Source organism: Engystomops pustulosus, chromosome 3, assembly GCF_040894005.1.
Source record: "Engystomops pustulosus chromosome 3, aEngPut4.maternal, whole genome shotgun sequence".
In the NCBI taxonomy this organism is placed as follows: domain Eukaryota; kingdom Metazoa; phylum Chordata; class Amphibia; order Anura; family Leptodactylidae; genus Engystomops; species Engystomops pustulosus.
Window position 1 is genome coordinate 172644179 of NC_092413.1, and position 21135 is coordinate 172665313.

A 21135-nucleotide genomic window follows, 5' to 3' on the forward strand; every position below is an offset into this window, starting at 1 on the left:
ACTCAATAAGACATAAATAATCTCTTCTGTGAGCACAATTCACACATTTAAATTATTCAGATCCAGAGGAAACAGATATTTAGTCCCAGACAAAATTAAACCTGTGTTTTGTTAAAAAAAATAGGTTGATGCTCTATATTTGTAGTGTGAGGGAAAAGAACAGACAAGTACGTCCATCTCTGATAAAAGTTTAATCATGAGGTGTCGGTGTGAGCTTACATCCCTCTCTCAATGCTGACACTTTGTCAGTAGCTTTCTCTGGCTGGCTTTTGTTGGGGATGCAATATCAACCTTTTTTGTCCATTATAAAAGAAGCACCCACTTATTCTGCTTCTCTATGTTCCTACCAGCTTCACATGGAGCGGAGACCATTGGGCAGAGAACGCAACTTGAAACCTATGGAACTGGAAGAAATTGCAACCAAAATTTCTGCACTGGACAAATGGAGAGCAATATTTAGTTCTCAAGGGTGAGGTGATCCGTCCTGTTTGGAGGGTAAATGACGCAGCTTCTGATTTGCTGTTCCAAGAACACTTTGCAATATGTTTGATAGGTTTTTTTTTGTTGTTGTTTACAGGTTGAAGATCCAAAATCCAGGATTTCAGGTAAATCAAGTCAATTTTTGTGGCAATCTTTATTTCTGCAGATTTGGTGACAAAAATGTATAACTTGTAAGATGTTCAGCAGTCATATCTGTTTATGTGATCTAATCTTTGGTAACGCAGATTTTTATCTAAAAATCTATACATCTATGCATTCATAGCATAATATATAAGCAGATATATCTAGCCCATAAATTTAGAGGAGTCTCCTTTTCCGGTACATAAACAATGGATGTGTTTGTGTAATACAGGCAATCCCCGGGTTACATACAAGATAGGTTCTGCAGGTCTGTTCTTAAGTTGAATTTGTATGTAAGTCGGCACCGTATATTTTATAATTGTGACCCCAGCCATAATTTTCTGGTCTCTGTGACAATTGGATTTTAAAAATTTTGGATTGTCATAAGAACCAGGATTAACAATAAAGCTTCATTACAGACACATTTGATAACTGTTAGAGCTGTTTAATGTAGCCTTAGGGCTAAAGTACAGTAAATTACCAATATCCAGAGGCCCGTTTGTAACTAGGGGTCGTCTGTAAGTCAAGTGTTCTTAAGTAGGGGACCGCCTGTATTATACAATATAATGTTACAATAACACGATGTGAATATATTCTATCAGTTTAGACTAAGACAATGCTATGTGACCGATATCTATAATATGTTGTCCCTAACATTCATTTGACAAATATTTTATCTTCACATACCAAAAATTTTCCCTGATGGCACAGATAGGCTTTACCTAATAGAGGTGATTGCATGCCATGCTACAAAAATATACCTCATTAGAAGCAGTGCCAGACGACAGGGTACAAAGGCCTATATAGATCTCTATAATAAAATTTTGTACTAGAAATTGTATACACAGAAAACAAGAGCATTTTAACAAAAAGAACCCGGAGAAGGGTTTCCAAATGATTCATCAGTGATTCCAAGATGCTGTAGAACGGATAGAATTGATAGTAGGGTTATTATTATTATTAGCTGAATATACAGCGAATAAAGAATTAAATTCCCCCCCATTGTCTTGAATATGAATGAACTCATAGAATTAACACAGTAAGATCATATTTTCCTTTACATAGCAATCCCACGAGATCCTTCTATATTATTTACATGAGTTCTGGGCAATGCATATTAGTAACTAATGACAAATGAGCATGGGACAATTCCCATCACTATCTGGGAATCTGCTTGTAACATTTTCACAGCAGGACATTGTGCAGAGAAGCATAACTTATAATAACAGATGTCTGCTTCACACAGAAGTTACAAATGGAAAGATGAAAAGAGAAGCCAGCCCAATGTTTCCGAATGTAATTACATCTGCTTTCAGGCTTTGTCCGTTCCCTGCCAATATTCAGCGATGCTTTCTCACCAATTACCAAACATAGCTCAATGTTCTTGAAGAGAGATGCGGATCTTGAAACTTAAAAAGCAAAAGTTATAGGCTCATGAATGGATTTTCAGCTTTCTATAGATGAAATTGTTTGGCTGACAGTAACTGCACAATTCTGAATGGTGCTGGAACCTAATTCTTCCAATGCCATTTGCAAAGTAATTTAAATTATCGGCAGCTGCTGGCATCGGCACCAACCAGCTGGCGGTGCAGGGTGCTGCCATATTGGGGAGGATCGCCACTACCCAATGACCTTACCCAAAATGGCGGTGTGCAATGCTGTCAGCTTTTAAACAGCTAACAACCAACAACACTTCTGAATTTCAACGGGTTCACTCATCACTGATAATTAGTATTAAAGGGTTTTTTTTCCAAAAAACAAGTTAGGTCCTAATTTGCTGATCAGTGGGGGTTTCAGTGATGAGACCCCCACAGATCACAATAATGAGGGGGTCTATGGTACCTCTGTCGGACGCAAGTCCGTTCTGCTCCATTAATCTCTATGGAACTGACGGAGACTGACGAACACTGCAATAAAAGTGGCATGTGATTTGTCAACATCTGCAGTGGATTTGCAACTTTTTTTTTGGAAAAGTCACACGAAAGTTGCAAATTTTGATACAACTAGTTTCTCGGTAGCTGACTTAACTACAATGATACATTCCCTTGTTTAGTCAAAGATGATCTCCTCTGATGTCCGTAATTTACCATGATCTATAACAACAACCACACCCACAGAAAAAGAAAAAAATCAAGGTGTTACATTAGCCCAGTCACAGTTCCCACCTCAATCCAATAGTGTGATCTAAAATGGTTTGGCCACTCTTTTACCTAGGTTGCCCAAGTGCATTTACTACCTTAATAATAATCCGTGAATATTCATCAAGTGATTCAGCAGTCCAGAATACTTTGGTGCTGTCTGTAAACTCTCCATGGATCTCTGTTTAATTGTCTGAACACTGATGAAAAGGAGGGGCTGAAGGATAAGATTATGACTCATTCTGCTCACCCCCATCCCCTCTCCCTGTGTCTGTCAGTGAGATAGACTATAAGAGAGAGAGGCACAGTGGGTGACGCCATGAGGACAGGCTGTAGCACTGAGAGACTGGAAGTTATACATGCAGAGGGCAGCATGGTGAGAACAGAGAAAGGCTAAAGCCAACACATTTCAGAGAAGTGCGCATAAATGTAAGCACAAATAGCTTGTTGTTAAGTAGAGAGAACTAAACATTTCTATTAAACCATGTGAGAGATTGATTTTATCATACAGAATACAATGACAAGTTATTGCTGGTAAATGTGGTTCTTCAAGCTAGCAGTTTCAAGAAGCAGTTACTTGATCACAAAAAACACAGTTTACAGAGCTGCAATGTGTGTTTTGTTCTTCATTGCTTGCAATAATCTTTAAGATCAGTGTAGAGGAGGAAGGAGATGCTGAGCCTTGTGCATTGTTTTTTTGGAGTAAGTTGGCACCAGGTATTAGTTTGCCCCTTTAGAACAAAAGAACTGCTTTTGTGAATCCCTGCGGTTCCCTAGACCATTGGGGATGTAGACATAGCCCTCTTCCCTCCCCAAGACCATCAGTTTGACATTGTTTACACTTTCTATATCTAAACAAGCACACATAATAATATTAAACAATTCAATATACAAGGTTACCTAAGATGCTCATGCTAAACCATTAAAGCGTAAATTACCTCTTAGATGATTTTTGATATATTTCATTAAGAAATTCTCTTTAGTTTGTAAAGAAACAGGCTGCAACATGCCCCTTAGTTACATACAGTGCTATGGCAAATCTGCCTGCAGGATTGAAGACAGGTCTCTCTCCCCTCTTGAGTTTGTTACACAGCTGTAACTGTTAACCATTTCTGCTCTCTTCCAGGCAGTAGTATGCTATGAGCAGAATTTTCAAATATCAAGTTGAAAGTGAAGGGGCTAATTTTCACTTCTCAGAGCTGTTTAGCCAAACACAGGGAGATTAGGTGTGAGCTAACGCAGCCTCCATGAACAAACACGGTAGCGGATGGAATATGCATCTCCATGGGAAGGAGTAGCTGAATTTTTTTAGTAAATGAGGTATATTATAAAAATGTTCCCCACATCCCTCCACCTTAGCTATTAAGATCACCAGGCTTGCAAACAAACTCCTAACTGTTAGAATATGGGCAGTGTAAAGAAGTTTTGTAGACAGCCTATGTAGCAGCACCTAGATATCTGTATACATGGGAATGCAAATTGTTATACAAAAGACAAAACTGTGAAAAAAACACACTTTTTTACATCATAATGAAATCAAAAATGAAATCTTTGAGGCATAAAAGTTCAGTTTTGCATTCCCTGATTTATCAGCATTCCTTTGGTGATTTGAGTTTGGAGCTGCATGAAGCAGTCTTGTTAAATACACCTGCATCCATGGCTCAGCTTATCCATTCAACAAGGTTGAAAGTGTCCTGTTATCTGGTAATCGAGAAGAGTCGGGAAGGCAGTATCTTGGCAGGCACTGGGAGAACAGCCATAGTTTCACTATCAGTCATCACCAGTGCTTCCATCTGTGACTTCTTCTGTTACACTGTTATTATGAATATTTGTGCAAAGGTCCACCTGAATGGAGACACCTCAAAGTTAAGTTACATTGAATTACTGCAGGAAGACATCAGGAAGAAACCAATTGTAAGTGACAGCTCACGGTATGAGCAGGTTAGTATTCATTCAGGTTCAAGCTAAGTAAATGTATGGGTTTTCTTGCAATGCAATTTAAAATGTCTATAAGGATTGTGAGGGTTTTGCTTATAGATTATTGTAATTGCACTTCATTCCAATAAATATATTTAACATGTATGAAATTAGTTTGTCTGAGGAACAGGAACAGGAACATTTAGCTATTATATTACATTTTTTGTTATTCCAAATTGCTCCCTTGAAAAGACTTGAACGTTATCACCGGGACTGTAATATGAAATTGAACAAGGAAAATGTGTCCCAAATGCAAACACATTTATTATCTCTATTGTTTTATGTTTTGATCCTTGCTGTCTCTATCACTACTAGACTTTGTCTGAATATTTGCATAGTAACATTTCATATATTGATTCAAATAATCTGTTTATATTTATATCAATATATGATTTACAAATTAAAACAAATACAATGTCACTAGATCTGATGACATCATAGTTACAAGTAAACCAAAGGGAATGCTTTTGAAGAGTAGATAGCATGGAAGTGATCGCAAGTCAAAATTGTAGCAGTTTCCAATGTGATGTTCCCCCTTTGCTTGGGATTTATTTAACTTTAAAATGACTACAACAGATTAATGAGAGGTTTCTGGGTAAAAAATTTAAGAATGTGCTAATTGACTAGATACCAATATTGGATTTTGAGAGTATAACACTTCTCAAAAGCTGACAAATATGGAGAGGAACAGGAAGCAGACATCCCTGTCCTCTTCGCAGTGGACAGACAGAGTTACTGTAGATCAGCTCCCATTTCTTTGAAAGGGAGATTAGCTGCAATGACTCAGTTCAGCCACTGCACAGGAAACAGAGTTGTTAGCTTCCATTACACCTGGGGGAAGGTACTCGGTGTTGGACCCCCAAAAGTTGACACAAATTACAAATCTTCATCACCTATAAAGTCATCAATATTTTAAGCCCAGAAATCTCCTTTAAATGGATCCTCCCACAAACCCCATACAGTTAATTTTATAAGTCTTTTTTATCTGAACGCCATTTTTCTCTGCAATGTAAGGGAATGCGGTCCCAATGAAACCTTATGATGGCACCCTTGTGGGTGCCATATTCAGTCACTAAAGATAGTTAGTGGTCTCAGTTTATTTTGGAACTCAGAGTCACAGTAATTGCAGCTTCATGGAAACAATGTCATCATTTTGTAATAAACAAAGTCATTGTTATGTCTGGGTCTTATACAGTCCGTACTGTCAAGCTGAGTAGACACTGAATTCTATCTGGTTCTTTTTAGTCAGCAGTCTGAATAGTGCTCTTTGGCAGGACTTCTGAGTGAATCTACTTTGTAGACTTTTCTCTGAACCAGCAAGCGTTAACTCTCTCATTCTCAGAGCACTGTCCCTCTCACCTGGTGAAGAGTTCCTAAACTAATAAATTCCATTTGTGAGCTATCCTAATGGCTTGTAAAAGATTTTCTTGCTAGCTCACTTGTCTTTGCTTGCTATACATTTTTTGATTTTTGGCTTACGTTCTTGACTGTTCTTCTGTGTATAAGCTTTTGTACTTGTTATGTGTTCACACTTTGGTGCAGGAAGAGACCGTCTTCGTGGTTGTCCCACATCATCTAGGATATGCAAAGACCAGCAGGCAGAGCTGTTGCGTAGCTGAAGTTTTAGGGTTCATTGTCCTGTCTGTTATCCATGAGCCCATTGTCTTCATTACACTCACCATGTATCTCTAGCCCTAACCTATAGGGGACGCAGCTATTTTTTCCATTGTTGATATCAAGGTACAAATGATGCCATTTAATTTTAATTTGAGATGTTAAACATATATGTACTGTATGTTATAAATAACATTATGCTTTTACTCTTAAGTTCTGTACTATTCCAGCAATGCCTAATTTAGATATACAGTATGTTAAACAATAAAAACACTTTTCATTAAAGGAAATCAAAATCCACAATGATAAACCAGGGGCACTTCCTCATAGATCCAGACACCATGACTCTGTAATCTCCTTATATTTGTTATCCGTGGTCTTCTTCTGTGTAAAATTAACACTTAAAATTATGCAAATGAGCCTAACAGGCTACCCTAGCCCCTCTGTAATCTGCCTTTATAGGCTGTTACACTGTCTCACTCTCCCTCCCGCTTCCTCAGCACTGAGATTACAGCAGGAAGTGTACAAGTGCTGATGGAACAAGGGGAAGGGTGAGACAGTGTAACAGTCCGTAAAGCCAGATCACATAGGGACTAGGGTAAAAGTTGATTTTATCAGGAAAGAGGCCAAGGATAACAAATATAAGAAGATTAGCACAGTCACAGTGCCTGGACCTATGAGTTAGTGTCCCTGGTTTATCATAATGGATTCTGATTATATAATTTTTTATTTAAAAATTATTCTCTTTTGCATTTTATTGCATCTTAACGTTGCTATTTTAGTTAGACAGAGCAAGTTGAGGGCTTTTTTTTACAGGAGGATCTGTACTTCTTAATGGTAGCATTTGAGCGTATATGCAACTTTTTATTCCCTTTTTATTAAGTTGGGAAGATGGGAATGTTAATGATGGGAGGAGATCTTAAGTATTGGGAAGTAGAGAGGAATTTAAAAAGCTACGGCCTGGGAATGATGGGGGTTAGTGGCTTGGTTGAGAGAAAAATGAGAGAAGAATATGATGAGAGTGTTGTGGTGAATAGAAAAAAAGTTTCTTTAACTTACTGCAGTATACTATTGTTAGAATTATATAATTATGGTATATGCTAAATATGTGAACAAGTTAGTGATTACTTAATGTTTTATTCTTAAAGACAAACCAAGATCACTACCATGCAGATGAGGAAAGTGAGGAGAGGGCAGAAACGTCAAGCAGCAAGACACATGGGACTTTTCCTGGTAGTATTTTCTATTCGATTCCAAGAGAGTTGATAATAGCATCAGACCTCGGAGGTCAACCCATCTCAGTAGAAATGGCCATGGTAAGCAGAGCTTGTCAGTAAAGCAACAGATGAAATCTAAGTCAGGACCAACAAAGAACCTGAGAAATACTATCTGTTGCACCAGAGCAAGCAGAATGTTATTACTGCAAGCAAGTCAGTGGGAGGTTGTACAGAGAAAGACTAAAGGAGCATTACATATTCATGATGTGGTGTAAACACTTGTCGTACAGTTAACATTCCTATATCAAGGTGTCCACCTGCTCCTTATATCTGTACTACAGTCACCGGCCACTTTATTAGGTACACCATGCTAGTAACGGGTTAGACCCCCTTTTGCCTTCAGAACTACCTCAATTCTTCGTGGCATAGATTCAACAAGGTGCTGGAAGCATTCCTCAGAGATTTTGGTCCATATTGACATGATGGCATTACACAGTTGCCGCAGATTTGTCGGCTGCGCATCCATGATGCGAATCTCCCATTCCACCACATCCCAAAGATGCTCTATTGGATTGAGATCTGGTGACTGTGGAGGCCATTTGAGTACAGTGAACTCATTGTCATGTTCAAGAAACCAGTCAGAGATGATTCCAGCTTTATGACATGGCGCATTATCCTGCTGAAAGTAGCCATCAGATGTTGGGTACATTGTGCTCATAAAGGGATGGACATGGTCAGCAACAATACTCAGGTAGACTGTGGCGTTGCAACGATGCTCAATTGGTACCAAGGGGCCCAAAGAGTGCCAAGAAAATATTCCCCACACCATGACACCACCACCACCAGCCTGAACCGTTGATACAAGGCAGGATGGATCCATGCTTTCATGTTGTTGACGCCAAATTCTGACCCTACCATCTGAATGTCGCAGCAGAAATCGAGACTCATCAGACCAGGCAACGTTTTTCCAATCTTCTACTGTCCAATTTTGATGAGCTTGTGCAAATTGTAGTCTCAGTTTCCTGTTCTTAGCTGAAAGGAGTGGCACCCGCTGTGGTCTTCTGCTGCTGTAGCCCATCTGCCTCAAAGTTCGACGTACTGTGCGTTCAGAGATGCTCTTCTGCCTACCTTGGTTGTAACGGGTGGCGATTTGAGTCACTGTTGCCTTTCTATCAGCTTGAACCAGTCTGCCCATTCTCCTGTGACCTCTGGTATCAACAAGGCATTTCCACCCACAGAACTGCCGCTCACTGGATGTTTTTTCTTTTTCGAACCATTCTCTGTAAACCCTAGAGATGGTTGTGCGTGAAAATCCCAGTAGATCAGCAGTTTCTGAAATACTCAGACCAGCCCTTCTGGCACCAACAACCATGCCACGTTCAAAGGCTCTCAAATCACCTTTCTTCCCCATACTGATGCTCGGTTTGAACTGCAGGAGATTGTCTTGACCATGTCTACATGCCTAAATGCACTGAGTTGCCGCCATGTGATTGGCTGATTAGAAATTAAGTGTTAACGAGCAGTTGGACAGGTGTACCTAATAAAGTGGCCGGTGAGTGTAGTTGCCAATGGAATGAATATTTATGTAAAGTTCTGTTCCGGCAAGTTCCTATATAATAAGTTCCATTTAGGAACATAGACATCGTAGATAAGTGTCCTCTACTTGTGCCACCTCTATGAGCTGGAGTGGAGGGTGTCTACAAGGAAAGGAACCAGCTGTTATCCTTACTCCACTGCAGCCATTGTTGTATGGAAACATGTGCATTTCCCAGGGATTATAGCAGATTATCTGGTAAACTAACAGTGGTAAGAATGAAGACAGGATATAAAAAAGGGAATTGTCCATGGTAAACTTTTTTAGATTATGATTTATGTGATTTTTATACAAATATTATTGGATATTTTAAGGCACTGAGGAAAATCCTGTTTGGAAACACCTTTCAAACATTCAACTATGAATGGAAAAAGTCGTTTTTCAAGTTCAGGGAGGCTTTTTCAGAACTGGCTTACGCTATTGAAGCAGAGAAGGTAAGTGGTTTGTTAAAAGACATCTACCATCAAAATCAAACATGATCGGTAAATTAGGTAAATGTTATAGTAAAGATGGTCACAGTTTAAAGGAAATCTAACCTCAAAATCAAGCAAGATAACACAGGGATACTTACTCACAGATGCATGCACCATGGGTGTGGTAATCTTTATATATTTGTTATCCATGGCTTCTTTCCATCTAAATTCAACATTTAAAAATATATTAATGAGCCAATCCCACTTACCAGAGCCCCTCCATGCTGTAGCTTCACAGGCTTTTACACTGTGCAGGAGAGTGTATCTTCCCCCATGGTTCCTCAGGATTTCACCCCTTCTTCTGCGTGCTGTAATATCACAGCAGCAGGTAGTGTTAGCACATGGTGGGAAGACTATACATGGCACAAGAAGATTTTCAGAGTTTTAAGTGGCGCTGCATACACATCATATGGATTAAAAACGATGGGGCTCATTTACTAAGGACTCCGTTTTGTTTTGCGCCGAATTCCGTCGGGATTTTGGCGGACACGATCTGATTTCGGCGCAATCGCAGCGGCAGCTCTGGCAGTGGATCTAACGTCCAGCAGCATACCGAGACATTTCTCGATAAAACCAAAAGTCAGTTCGTCTTCACGATCAGGTGAGCCTAATATATACGTTGATATAAGTCCAATTGCATTGAAGATACCCATTGAATTGGGTGTGTTTGTCCTTCTTTTGTTTCCCTTCTGCCTGAGCTTGTCTCTCTCGAGCCTGAGAGAAGATTGTTCAGTAGTTTCTAGCTCCTTTGAACATAGTGGGAAGAGGAAGTGCTACTGAACAGTGTAACAGTCTGTGTAGCTACAGCAGAGAGAGGCTGTATTTTATATCATTTAAAGGCTAACAATATTATCTCGGAAATAACAATATGAGAAATTTATATTTTTAAGGGTGGAACAAGAGCCATTCAACTGGTGGTCCAAGCGCACATCATAAAGTACTTGTTGTTTACAAGGAATAAGCATGAATACACTTCTATAAAGAGGTAAGACATAAGGAGAAAATGTATAAATGTTCATTTCATATAGAAAATTATTGGGACGGATTTATGATACAGTTTTGTTCCTTGCAAGCTATAATACCCTAACTTATGACAAGATTTTATCTTCTGAGACAGCTTCATAATGTTCCCCATCTCAGACAGTCATATGTTTTATTACAAAATTCCTGATATTGTGGATTCCTGAGCCCTGCTTCACCACCATGTGAAAAAGGGATGTGCACACACATACATGCGTCTTGTTATTCAAGTCTATGGAACTACTGAAAATTGCTACAGACTCCCATAGACTTCAATGGAGAAGAGCGGTTTTGTGCAGCCACATTCTTCAATCTCACCATAGATGTGAGTCCCAGTGGTGGATATGTTGTAAAAACAGATTTTTTTGAAAAGAGTAAGTATATGGCGCCCATTAAATCGTATTAACAGTGGAAAAAGTTGTAATGTTCTTCCTTGATAGTTATTACTAACATTTTGATAGTAGTTGTGCTACTCCCAGAGAAATGAGCAAAACTTCCTTTGTTGCAAATTTAAAGAAGATTCCTTGTTTGGAGAAACTTGGCAGTAAATTGATTGAGTTACTGCCGAGTAGCTTTAAAGGTGATTGAGAGACTTTACCATCAAAGACTTTTATCTAAATGACCCACTGACTCACTTTGGCTGATGCTCTTGTATTTCACATACATAAATAGTATTAAAATTAGTGTTTCTCTTTTAGTTTATCAGAATTAAGCCAAAAGCAACAAGAAAGGGCCCTGGCAGCATCCATTGCGGATATCCTTTGGACAACTGGAGAGATGAAGAGAGCCACAATCTGCCTCATCACCAGTGACTCTTACTTTACTGAGAGCCCTGACTATAAGACTGATAATTTTACAGAAAGAGTATGTATGAGCGACACCTGCAACAACCACAGTGGTAGCAGCCAAAGCAGCTGCTATGGGGCCCGCGGTGTCAGGGGGCCCCATCATTTGACCTGACACATTAAAGAATGGAGGCTGTGCACCATTTTTTATATATTATGTTTCACATTTGTACAGCATAATACTGTATGTACATAACATATTATGTGATGTATTTATACAGCATATGTCTGTGATGTGTATATGCTCTATATATGTGCACATGAGTGCATAAGTGAAGAGGTGTATGCATATATATATATATATATATATATATATATATATATATCAATCAGTGTATAAATGTGTATGATTGTAACTTGCATGTGTGAGTATAAAAATATGTATAGTAGTTACGCCACTGGACACCTGTAAAAGTATTCATTATTTACTGTTGCACATAACAGGGCCTGCACAGAAATAATGTAGGGCTTGTAAGACGATGACTATTCAATTACAAATGTGTCATATACTCAAGCTATTCTCAGGCCATTTTTAAAAGAATCTGACTGCTCTGTTCAGAACCTGCATTTTCTGTTTAGCTTCTTGCTTTTAAACACCTAACACATAATGCTTTTGTCCATTACATGAATATTCCACTGTTTTATTTGGAAAGGTGCTATTCATATGCCGTGGGTGCATAAATCATGGGGAAATGAGTCTTACAGTATATGGTTTAATAACTACTCAACAAAGAAATACGTTTCAGAATATTGCTGCTAATTTTCTTCTCCTCTTAACAGCTCCAGTTATTTGAGTTTGAGGAAAAAGACAAACTGGAGACATTCCTTTGTTCGCACATACACTGTGTAAGTATTATTAATATTACTGTAGTAGTATCGTTATTATTGCTGCTACTAATACTCTTATTACTATTATTATTATTATTATTATTATTTTTGTTTAATATGAGAAAAATCTCAACTTGCAGCCTCACTGTAAGTCTTTGGAGCTTGCCTATGTTTATAAGAAGTGTTTGCGCCAGTTTTGTGTGGCAGGTGCACTGTGCCAACAAGACAGAAAAATTGTGCACATAAAGTAGTGTGTTAGTGCTTAATCGGAGTTTGCTACACATTTATTTACAGCATTGTGTCGCACGCTGGGGCAGATGTATTATAGTATATGTGCCAAAAAAGTGTCGGGAACTCACATTTTTTTAGGTGCAAAAGTGTTGCGGATCATTTATAATGTGTTTGCGCCAGAAAGAATAGATGTTTCCGACTATCCTGACTCGTCCATCTTTTGTTGGCATAAGTGGGTGTGGCCTATATGTTCCCTATCATCCGCCACATTTATGTGGAGTTTGTCGGCATTTTTAGGCACAATTTTTGGCGCAAAACAGACCAGGAAAAAATGCTCTGAAATCAAAAGAAAAAGATAAACAGGCGCAGCCCATGTAAGATTTTGGCGCACATCTCATTTGTGTCGGCATTTTTATGGCGCCCGACTGATTAGTTCCATCTGCGCATTCATTACTTACAGCCGTGCGCTACTTCAATACATCGGGCTGTGCTTTCCGTAGTCTGATCTCAGATGCTGACTGTCGAGGTTGCACTTAGTGCAGTTTTCCTAACGATTGATAAATCTGGGCCATTGAGAAGATTTATCAGGGTGTAGGCTTTCTGCCGTAAAACCCCTGAAATATTACCAGTTACTTGCACATAATCAGTAATCTATACGAATATTTCTTTAAATTTTATGCCACCTCCTCAACAAGTGGACATAAGGGGGTGTAAAGCAAGGTGTGACCGGCCCTGGCACCTGCTTACTCTCTATGGTCTGTGAACTTTAAGGACTGAATGTTTGCAGGTTTTACCACAAGTGCCAGTCGCCTGCCAGATACAATACATCAAACGCGTCACAGTATGATAAATCCCCTCAATTGTTGTTGATGATGCCTCTAAATTTATGTTTTAAGGTTTCATTTCCATTTGCACATTGTGGCATCTTCCAGAAGTCCATTATGTGGGGAGCTGTTACTACAGCTACTGGGTAGCTACTATAGATAGCTTTGTCACTTTTTGGTATTTTTAGAGGTAATTACTTTTAAGTTTAGAACCGACTCTAACAACATGGCTACTCTTGAGCAGTACTGCCACCTGATGGACAAAAATGAAAATGAACTGTGATGCATTCAAAGCAGTAAAGTTAATGTTGTTGTTTCCTTTTTTGGTATTTTAATATTAGTTTAAGGATGAGGGGAGCCATGGAGTGATATTGTTTCTGTACAGTTTACTCTTCTCCAGGACAATTACAAGGTGAGATGACATTTTTGGTTTGGTTTTAACGAACTGTGATTTACAGAATTGCCCAATTACATTTTTATACTACTTTTGTTTCTTTAGAATTCAACATGACTTGGATCATACAACAGCTCAACTCTTACACTTTTGTCTAGGAAACTACACAGTCCGACAGGTGACTTTGCAAAGTTTCTCCTTTCTATTTTTAAGTCTAACGTTTTAAAGAAGTTCCATGTATTTAAAATTCCTTTTTAGTGCAGGTGATAATAAGTAAACTTATTTGTTAATTAATATTTAATGATCTAATATCAATATCTGATGATAATGATCAATATATAGTGATTATTTTTTTCCATACCTAAAGAATATTTCAACAAAAAAATCCACGGATTGCAATTACTTTATTTGGTGCAAAAATAAAAGCGTGGGAATATGTACATGGTTGAAATATCGCCAATACTTTCCTGGCACTTGGAGTTCCCTTTATCATGGTAAAAGAATATTTCTCTCCCAATTAATCTATTTAAGGAGATAAATGTATCCAGCGACTGTCTGTAGAGTTATGTTTTTCAGCTGTGTCTAGAGGAGGGAACACTGATTTGGACACATTGCTGAAAGCAGGAAAAAAAGATTAGAAAAAAAATAGTACAAAGAAATATTTTTCCTTTAATAAAATATATTACAAAGTTGACTACTATTTCTGTGCTATTGATTTGTGAGATATTTAGCTTAAAAGTGAACAGGACAAGTAGATAAAGTTATGCAAACATTGAAAATTTAGCAATGTTCACACACGTGAATGAGCCATTTCTTCAAGCAGAATAAAAAGTAAAAAAAATATATATACCGTATATTCCGGCGTATAAGACGACCTGGTGTATAAGACGACCCCCCTACTTTCCTGTTAAAATATAGAGTTTAAGATATATTCGCCATATAAGACTACCCCTTTTCCAAACGCATACAAAACACCAGTAAAAATTTTTAAAAAATCAGATTTGAATTTAACATGGTCCTTTTTTAATTTAAATTCTTATGACATGCAGGTATATAGCAGGAAAACTGTCGCTCATAAACATAAGGCATACAACAACAACATTACCATCGTCCATTTTACTGTAAATGTTACCATACTGTACTATAATACTGCCCCTTATGTACAGGAATATAACTACTATGCCATATACCACCGCCAGCCTCCCCAGTATATATCTAGCCCTCCCCTGTATATAGCCAAACAACCACCCCAGTATACAGTCAGCCCCCCCTATATATTGCCAGCCAGTCCCCCCCAGTATACAGCCAGCTCCCCCTGTATTTTGCCAGCCAGTCCCCCCAGTATACAGCCAGCCCTCTGTATATAGCCAAACTGACCCCCCCCCCCCTAGTATACAGCACATTCCAAACATCTGAATTGTCATCCAGGGATTTTTTTTTGTAATATTTATAATAATGTTCCCCCCCACTCTTTCCTCTCTAATTTTTCTCTAGAGCTTCTCACCTTTCCCGCGATCCACCGAAGCTCCACTGCTACACTCTGGCCGGCGGTGACAGCTCATTGAGCGCTAGCGGCTCACAGAATATGACGTCAGCCGCGTGCCGACATCATATTCTCTGCGACGCCGGCACCCACGTAGCTGTCACCGGTGGCCGGAGTGTAGCAGCGGAGCTTCGGTGGATCGCGAGAAAGGTGAGAAACATCACCGGCGTATAAGACGACCCCAGACCAGACAGAAGATTTTTCAGTCTTCAAAAGTCGTCATATACGCTGGAATATACGGTACATAAGGTGAGAAAGATGCACAAAATGATTACCAGGGGTTCAATGAGCCAAACTCACATTCATAAATAATTAGAAGGTATTATAGGACTTAATAAGACAATTCCTAATAAGCACTGATATTAATATCATATCATATTTTTTATATAGCTCAAACACATTCCATGGCTAGGGGTATAACCTTGAAGGAGTGCAGTGGGTGCAGTTACACAGGGGCACATAAGGAGGCTAGTATTATTAATGATACATTACAGCTGGGACTCATGGTACATACTTTACACTGTGGACCAATACTATTAAGTTATGCCCCTCTGTACAGCACTTTAGAAATCAAAGGGTTCATTGTTCACTTTTGTTGAATCTATGAGTAAACCGGGGTGTCATATGTTCTTGCTAGTTACATGGTCCAGCCATCTTTTATCTATGTACTGCCTGTAAAGATAATGGGGCAAATTTACTTACCCGGTCCAGTCGCGATCCCGCGGCGCGTTCTCCGACGCTGATTCGGGTTCTGGTAAGGTCGTGCACCCGATGTCCACTAGGTGTCGCTGCTGCATTGAAGTCCGCTGGCAATGCGCCACAATCCGATCGCATGTGCCAAAATCCCGGGGCAATTCGACGCAAATTGGAAAAATTTGGAAAAACCCGGCAGAAAACGGGATTCGGACCCTTAGTAAATGTGCCCCATAAAATTAATTTCAATACATGTGTGGAGTTAGCGTACATACAGTAATAAGTAATATTGCTGAATGTAGGGGGCAAAGAGAAAAGAGTAAGTTTAGGTGGAGAATGATGTTGTGATGTAGTTGGGTTGTGTTCTGATGGCTCATTTAAAGCTGTGGAAGTTTGGTATTACAGTGTATTTTTGCTATGTGTAGTATGGTACACAGAGATGATGGAGAAGGGGTAGGGTGGTGCAGCACTATGGAGAGGTTTGTGGGTAAGTGTCATGAGTATATGTTGGATTCTGACATGGATAGGCAGCCAGTGCAATGACATAGAGTTACGGCATTGGTTTAGCATTAAGCCATAAAGATGAGCATGACAGCTGCCTTCAGGACAAGTTGAAGAGGGACATAGGAGTGAGACATAGGAGTGAGAAACATTAAGGGTTCCGTTGTATTAAAATCTGGTGAATTCTATAGATATTCACATAACAGTTGTCATGCAATTACCGTATTATCACATATTGGAACATAAATATTGGGAATAACAACTTCTTTTTTTACAAACCTATTGATATATTATTTAGTGTCTATTGTCTTTCATTTTCTTTTATCATTAAATATTTGCTGCAATGCAATACTAAATACAACAAGCTGAATAAACTTTTTTTGGGGGGGGTTTTTGTTTTTGAGTAAAGTTTGTTTTATTTTCAGGCAGTTTTGAATCTGATGCTAACAGGTAGAGCAAGTCCACATGTCTTTAATGGTGACCAGGCTCTGGATGATCAGAATTTGGAGCAGATGTACCATGGGGTCCTGGCACGCAGTGAAGTAGGTTACTTACATTGGAGTAAAGAGGAAATGGAGCAGGACAGACTTCCCAGGGTAAGAGAAGACTTTGGAATTCAGAAGGGATCTGTTATTTTCCCTCTGGGATTAGCACTACTCTCATTCATGGGCTGTGCCTTACATTGTAACTCAGTACTATTCTTCTATACAATCCAGAAACAAACATTGTGCTGTTTTTAGAAAAACACAACTATTTGAGTTTTTTTTGTTCACTGTAGGTTGACAGTCTTTGCAGCACAAATCCAAGTCTGGCCGTGAAATAAAAGGAAATCTACCGGCAGAATGACCTAATATTAAGTAGTATCACTTCATAGGTAGTAGGACATGTGGGCATCCTCCGTCCGTATCTGCTTTTCATTTTCTTTTTAACAGCTATTTTTATGTAAAATGGACTTTTAAAAATATGCTAATGAGATGGAGGAGCCATCTAGAGGCCATCACTAGAGCCCCCCTGGGGTCCGTCCGACTAATACATGGCGGATCAGCCCCTATTCCCCTGCTCCTTTGTCCTTCAGCCCTGCCAGATAGCCAATGATGTGATCCTGCTCTCACCAATTCCGCACAAAAAACAAAGCCATTAAAAAGAAAGTGAAAAGCTGGTGCAAAGGGTGCTCACAGGACCTTGTAAGTGGCACTACTTTCTTATAGTTTTTTCTGCTGGTATCAAAATCAATCGGAGATAAACCCCCGAGGAACCGTGACTATTGTTATCCATGGATTCTTTCCTTCTTAAATCAACTTTTAGAATTATGCTAATGAGCCAGAAGAGCTCCTGGGGGAATTACTAGTGATGTTGCCATCTGCTGATTCACAGGCTGTTACACTGTCTCACTCTACACCTGTTCCTTAAGCACTTCCTCTGCTGCAGTGAGATGATATCAGGCCGAGGGAGGAGGAAAGTGCTGAGGGAGCAGTTAGAGGAGGATGAGACAGTATAACAGGAAAGGAGAGGAGAGGAAAGTCTAAGCTATTTCTGGTGATTATCAAGAGAAGGTGAAAACTCAAGTTTCCAATATTTATTATGTAGGAATGATTCTAATCTATTATTTTGTAATGTATTTTTTACATCTGTGTATGTAGTGCACATTGGCAGTCTGAACAGAACTGCTGGCTCACTGAAACCCTTACTCTAATCCAGCGAGGGTTAACATTCTCACAACGTCAGAGTTCTGCCCCTCTCACTTGAAGCATGCCTTATACCCAGGGCCGGCTCCAGGTTTTAGGAGGCCCCTGGCCGACAGAGCCTTAGTGGGCCCCTTCGTGGGCTTCCCTCCAGTAGCCACACTGACCTACTTCGCGTAGCCACACTGCCCCCCTCCTCCTATAGCCACACTGCCCCGCTCCCCCTGTAGCCACATTGCTCCCCCTCCCCCTGTAGCCACACTGCCCTCCTCCGGGAATGAAAAAAAAAATCACTTTTCCTGGTTTCCCCGTAGCAGCGTCAGCAGGCACCTTCTTTCTTCAGCATGTGCCTGATGTATGCACCGGCTCTGAAGCCAGCACACCTGATGTGATGACATCATGATGTGCACCGGGTTCGGAGCCGTCGCATACAGTGCACAGAGCCCCTCGGGGAAATGAGGAAAGGTGAGTTTTGGATTCTGCCTCTATGCTGCTCTCCCGACGAGCAAAGCATAGAGGCAGAAAAGTACACAAGCCGGATGGTGATCATTTCTACCAGTGTCTTAAAGCAGCACTGGTACAATTCATCCGGGGGCCTGGGTGGGCTCCTCCAGTACCCTTGGGCCCCAGCACTTGCCTGGGTTAGCCGGGTGCTGGTGCCGGGCCTGCTCATTCCCTAATAAAAACATTGTGTTTGTTACCCTCCATTGCTTGTTAAAAGATTGTCATTCTAGCTGTCTTACCATGCTTGCTTTCTGTGCTTTGCTTGCAATTTGTTTGTACTTCAGTTTTTTTTTTAATTTGGCTTACGTTCTTGACTATTCTCCTTTGTGTATGATTCTGTACTTTAAATGCTAGCTAAGTTGTGACAATGATTGTCAACCTACCCTCTGTGTTATTTGCTTTTCTGTCTTGTTATATGTTCACATGTCCACACTTTGGCATAGGGAGGTACTGTCTTTGTGGATATCCTGTATCACCTAGTATAGTTACAGTATTAAGGTGCATTATCCCGTCTATCATCCTTGGGTCCATTATCCCAGTACAGTATTTAATAAAAAATCGGGTAATATGTAGTGTCTATACTATAGAACAATCATTCACAGGATGAGAAAACCTGTGCACATTTGCAGGTATTTATTCTCTGTTAGTTCCCATGAACTCTATCCCTAAGATCTAAGATATCATTTGAAGTGTGCTTTTTAATCTATTCTGTTTCTTGTGCATATTCTATGAATAAAGCAATGTTCTATAAATTCATGAATTGGATGCAGCCATTTTCATCTTCTCTTCATCATGCAATGATATGTCCTTGAAAATTGGTAAAAGGAGCACATAAGCACAGATGGAAAATTAGAGCATGCTATATTATGTATAAAATATTTTAAGAAATTTGCATATTAACATCATATAAATTTGTGACAGGTGGGCAGCATGCTAAAAACGCCAAAGTATCCTATCTGGCTTTGCAGTATTAACGGAGCCTATAGTGTCCTTTTTGGAACAAATACGTCTTTGTTATGTGACTGGAAAATGGAACATATTTTTGACCTTTATTTCTACAGTGGGCAGCCTTCTCAAAAGAAAACAGCACATCTGACAGTCGGTAAGGGTCTATCACATAATCATTGTCTGGCTTAGCTGTCACAGATGTCAAATTTTACAGTCCACCTTATGGATATAAATAAGAAATGGCGATATCCCACTGAAAATAGGCTTGAGCTCCATGACAACTAATGCAACACAACTAAGTAGTTTTATGGCATATTTTATTTCCCTCTAAACAATTTGTGGGACACCAATTTCTCCATAGGTGATTATTATGTACATGTCTAGTGCCAAGTCTAGTATAGATTGACAATCCACAGGTAGATAGAATTTGCCCCTATATTTCATATTATGTACAACAGGGGCATAGCTACAGGGGTAGCAACTGCAAAGGGGTCCATAGTGTCAGGGGGCACCAGCATCTTGGTAATGGGTATGTATATGCTGTATGTCTATATGTGGTATGGTATGTATGTGTGTATTTGATGTATGTGTGTGTATATTTGATGTGCACATGTTCTATATGTGTGTATATGGTGTGGATATGTTGTATGTTTCTGTATATGATGCATGAGTGTATACAGTACTGTTTGTATGTGTGTATATCCTATATCCTGTATGATGTGTATGTACTGTATGTAATCAGAATGCAACAAAGGTTATCCGTAAGTAGGGTGTTGATAAGTCAGGGACAACCTGTATTTTACTTGATTTTTTGTTGTTGTTTTTTTTTCAGATACCCATTCACATCATTGGGAGGAATCCTATAAAATAGATGAAAGTGATCATGAAAAGAAATTCCCATCACTGGAAATGGTTATTAGAACCAAATGGGAAGGAGCCGCTATAAATTGGCATGGGACTGTGCCATTTTTTTAAGCATGTATATATTGTAAAGAAAACAAGTTTTGTTATATGAAAATAATCAACACTGAACACTTTTTTTGTTTCTGGAACTTGACCACCAGCCATTGGATGGTTAATATCTTCCCATATTATTCTTGCTGGTTTGGACATATTTTTGGATGTCTATGAAAAATTAAACTCATTCGAAAGAAGTGCTCAAAGCAGGAGACAATTTCTGCAATCATGTTAAATGATCATTTGTATAGATATTTAAGGTAAAATAAAACAAATATAATAGTCTCTGTTGCATATAGCATTGAAGATGAAAAAAGGATAAAGGTTGTGCCCAAAAAGTATACCCTGAGAGCCATGATATTAATATGAGAAGCTTCCTCCTGATAATAATAATACATCTTTATTTATATAGCGCCATCATATTCCACAGTGCTGTACAGAACATGAGGGTCGTATACAAAAACAACAAGTCATTTTAGAGTAACAACATAATCAGATGAAACAATAGGAATAAGGGTCCTACTCACAAGA

General features: G+C 39.2%; 1 protein-coding gene across 1 annotated transcript in view; it reads left to right on the forward strand.

Annotated features, from left to right (window-relative positions):
* MINDY4B (MINDY family member 4B) overlaps positions 1–20878 on the forward strand; it is a 28512-nt gene extending 7634 nt beyond the window's left edge. The window contains exons 2-13 of the mRNA XM_072143028.1: positions 351–469; positions 578–605; positions 7499–7666; positions 9476–9595; positions 10525–10619; positions 11353–11518; positions 12280–12345; positions 13724–13794; positions 13882–13954; positions 16939–17109; positions 19621–19801; positions 20480–20878. Of these exons, the coding sequence (XP_071999129.1) occupies positions 357–469; positions 578–605; positions 7499–7666; positions 9476–9595; positions 10525–10619; positions 11353–11518; positions 12280–12345; positions 13724–13794; positions 13882–13954; positions 16939–17109; positions 19621–19801; positions 20480–20622 (1395 nt within the window). The 5' untranslated portion in view covers positions 351–356 and the 3' untranslated portion in view covers positions 20623–20878. The remainder of the gene's footprint in view (positions 1–350; positions 470–577; positions 606–7498; positions 7667–9475; positions 9596–10524; positions 10620–11352; positions 11519–12279; positions 12346–13723; positions 13795–13881; positions 13955–16938; positions 17110–19620; positions 19802–20479) is intronic.
* The last annotated feature ends 257 nt before the right edge of the window (positions 20879–21135 follow it).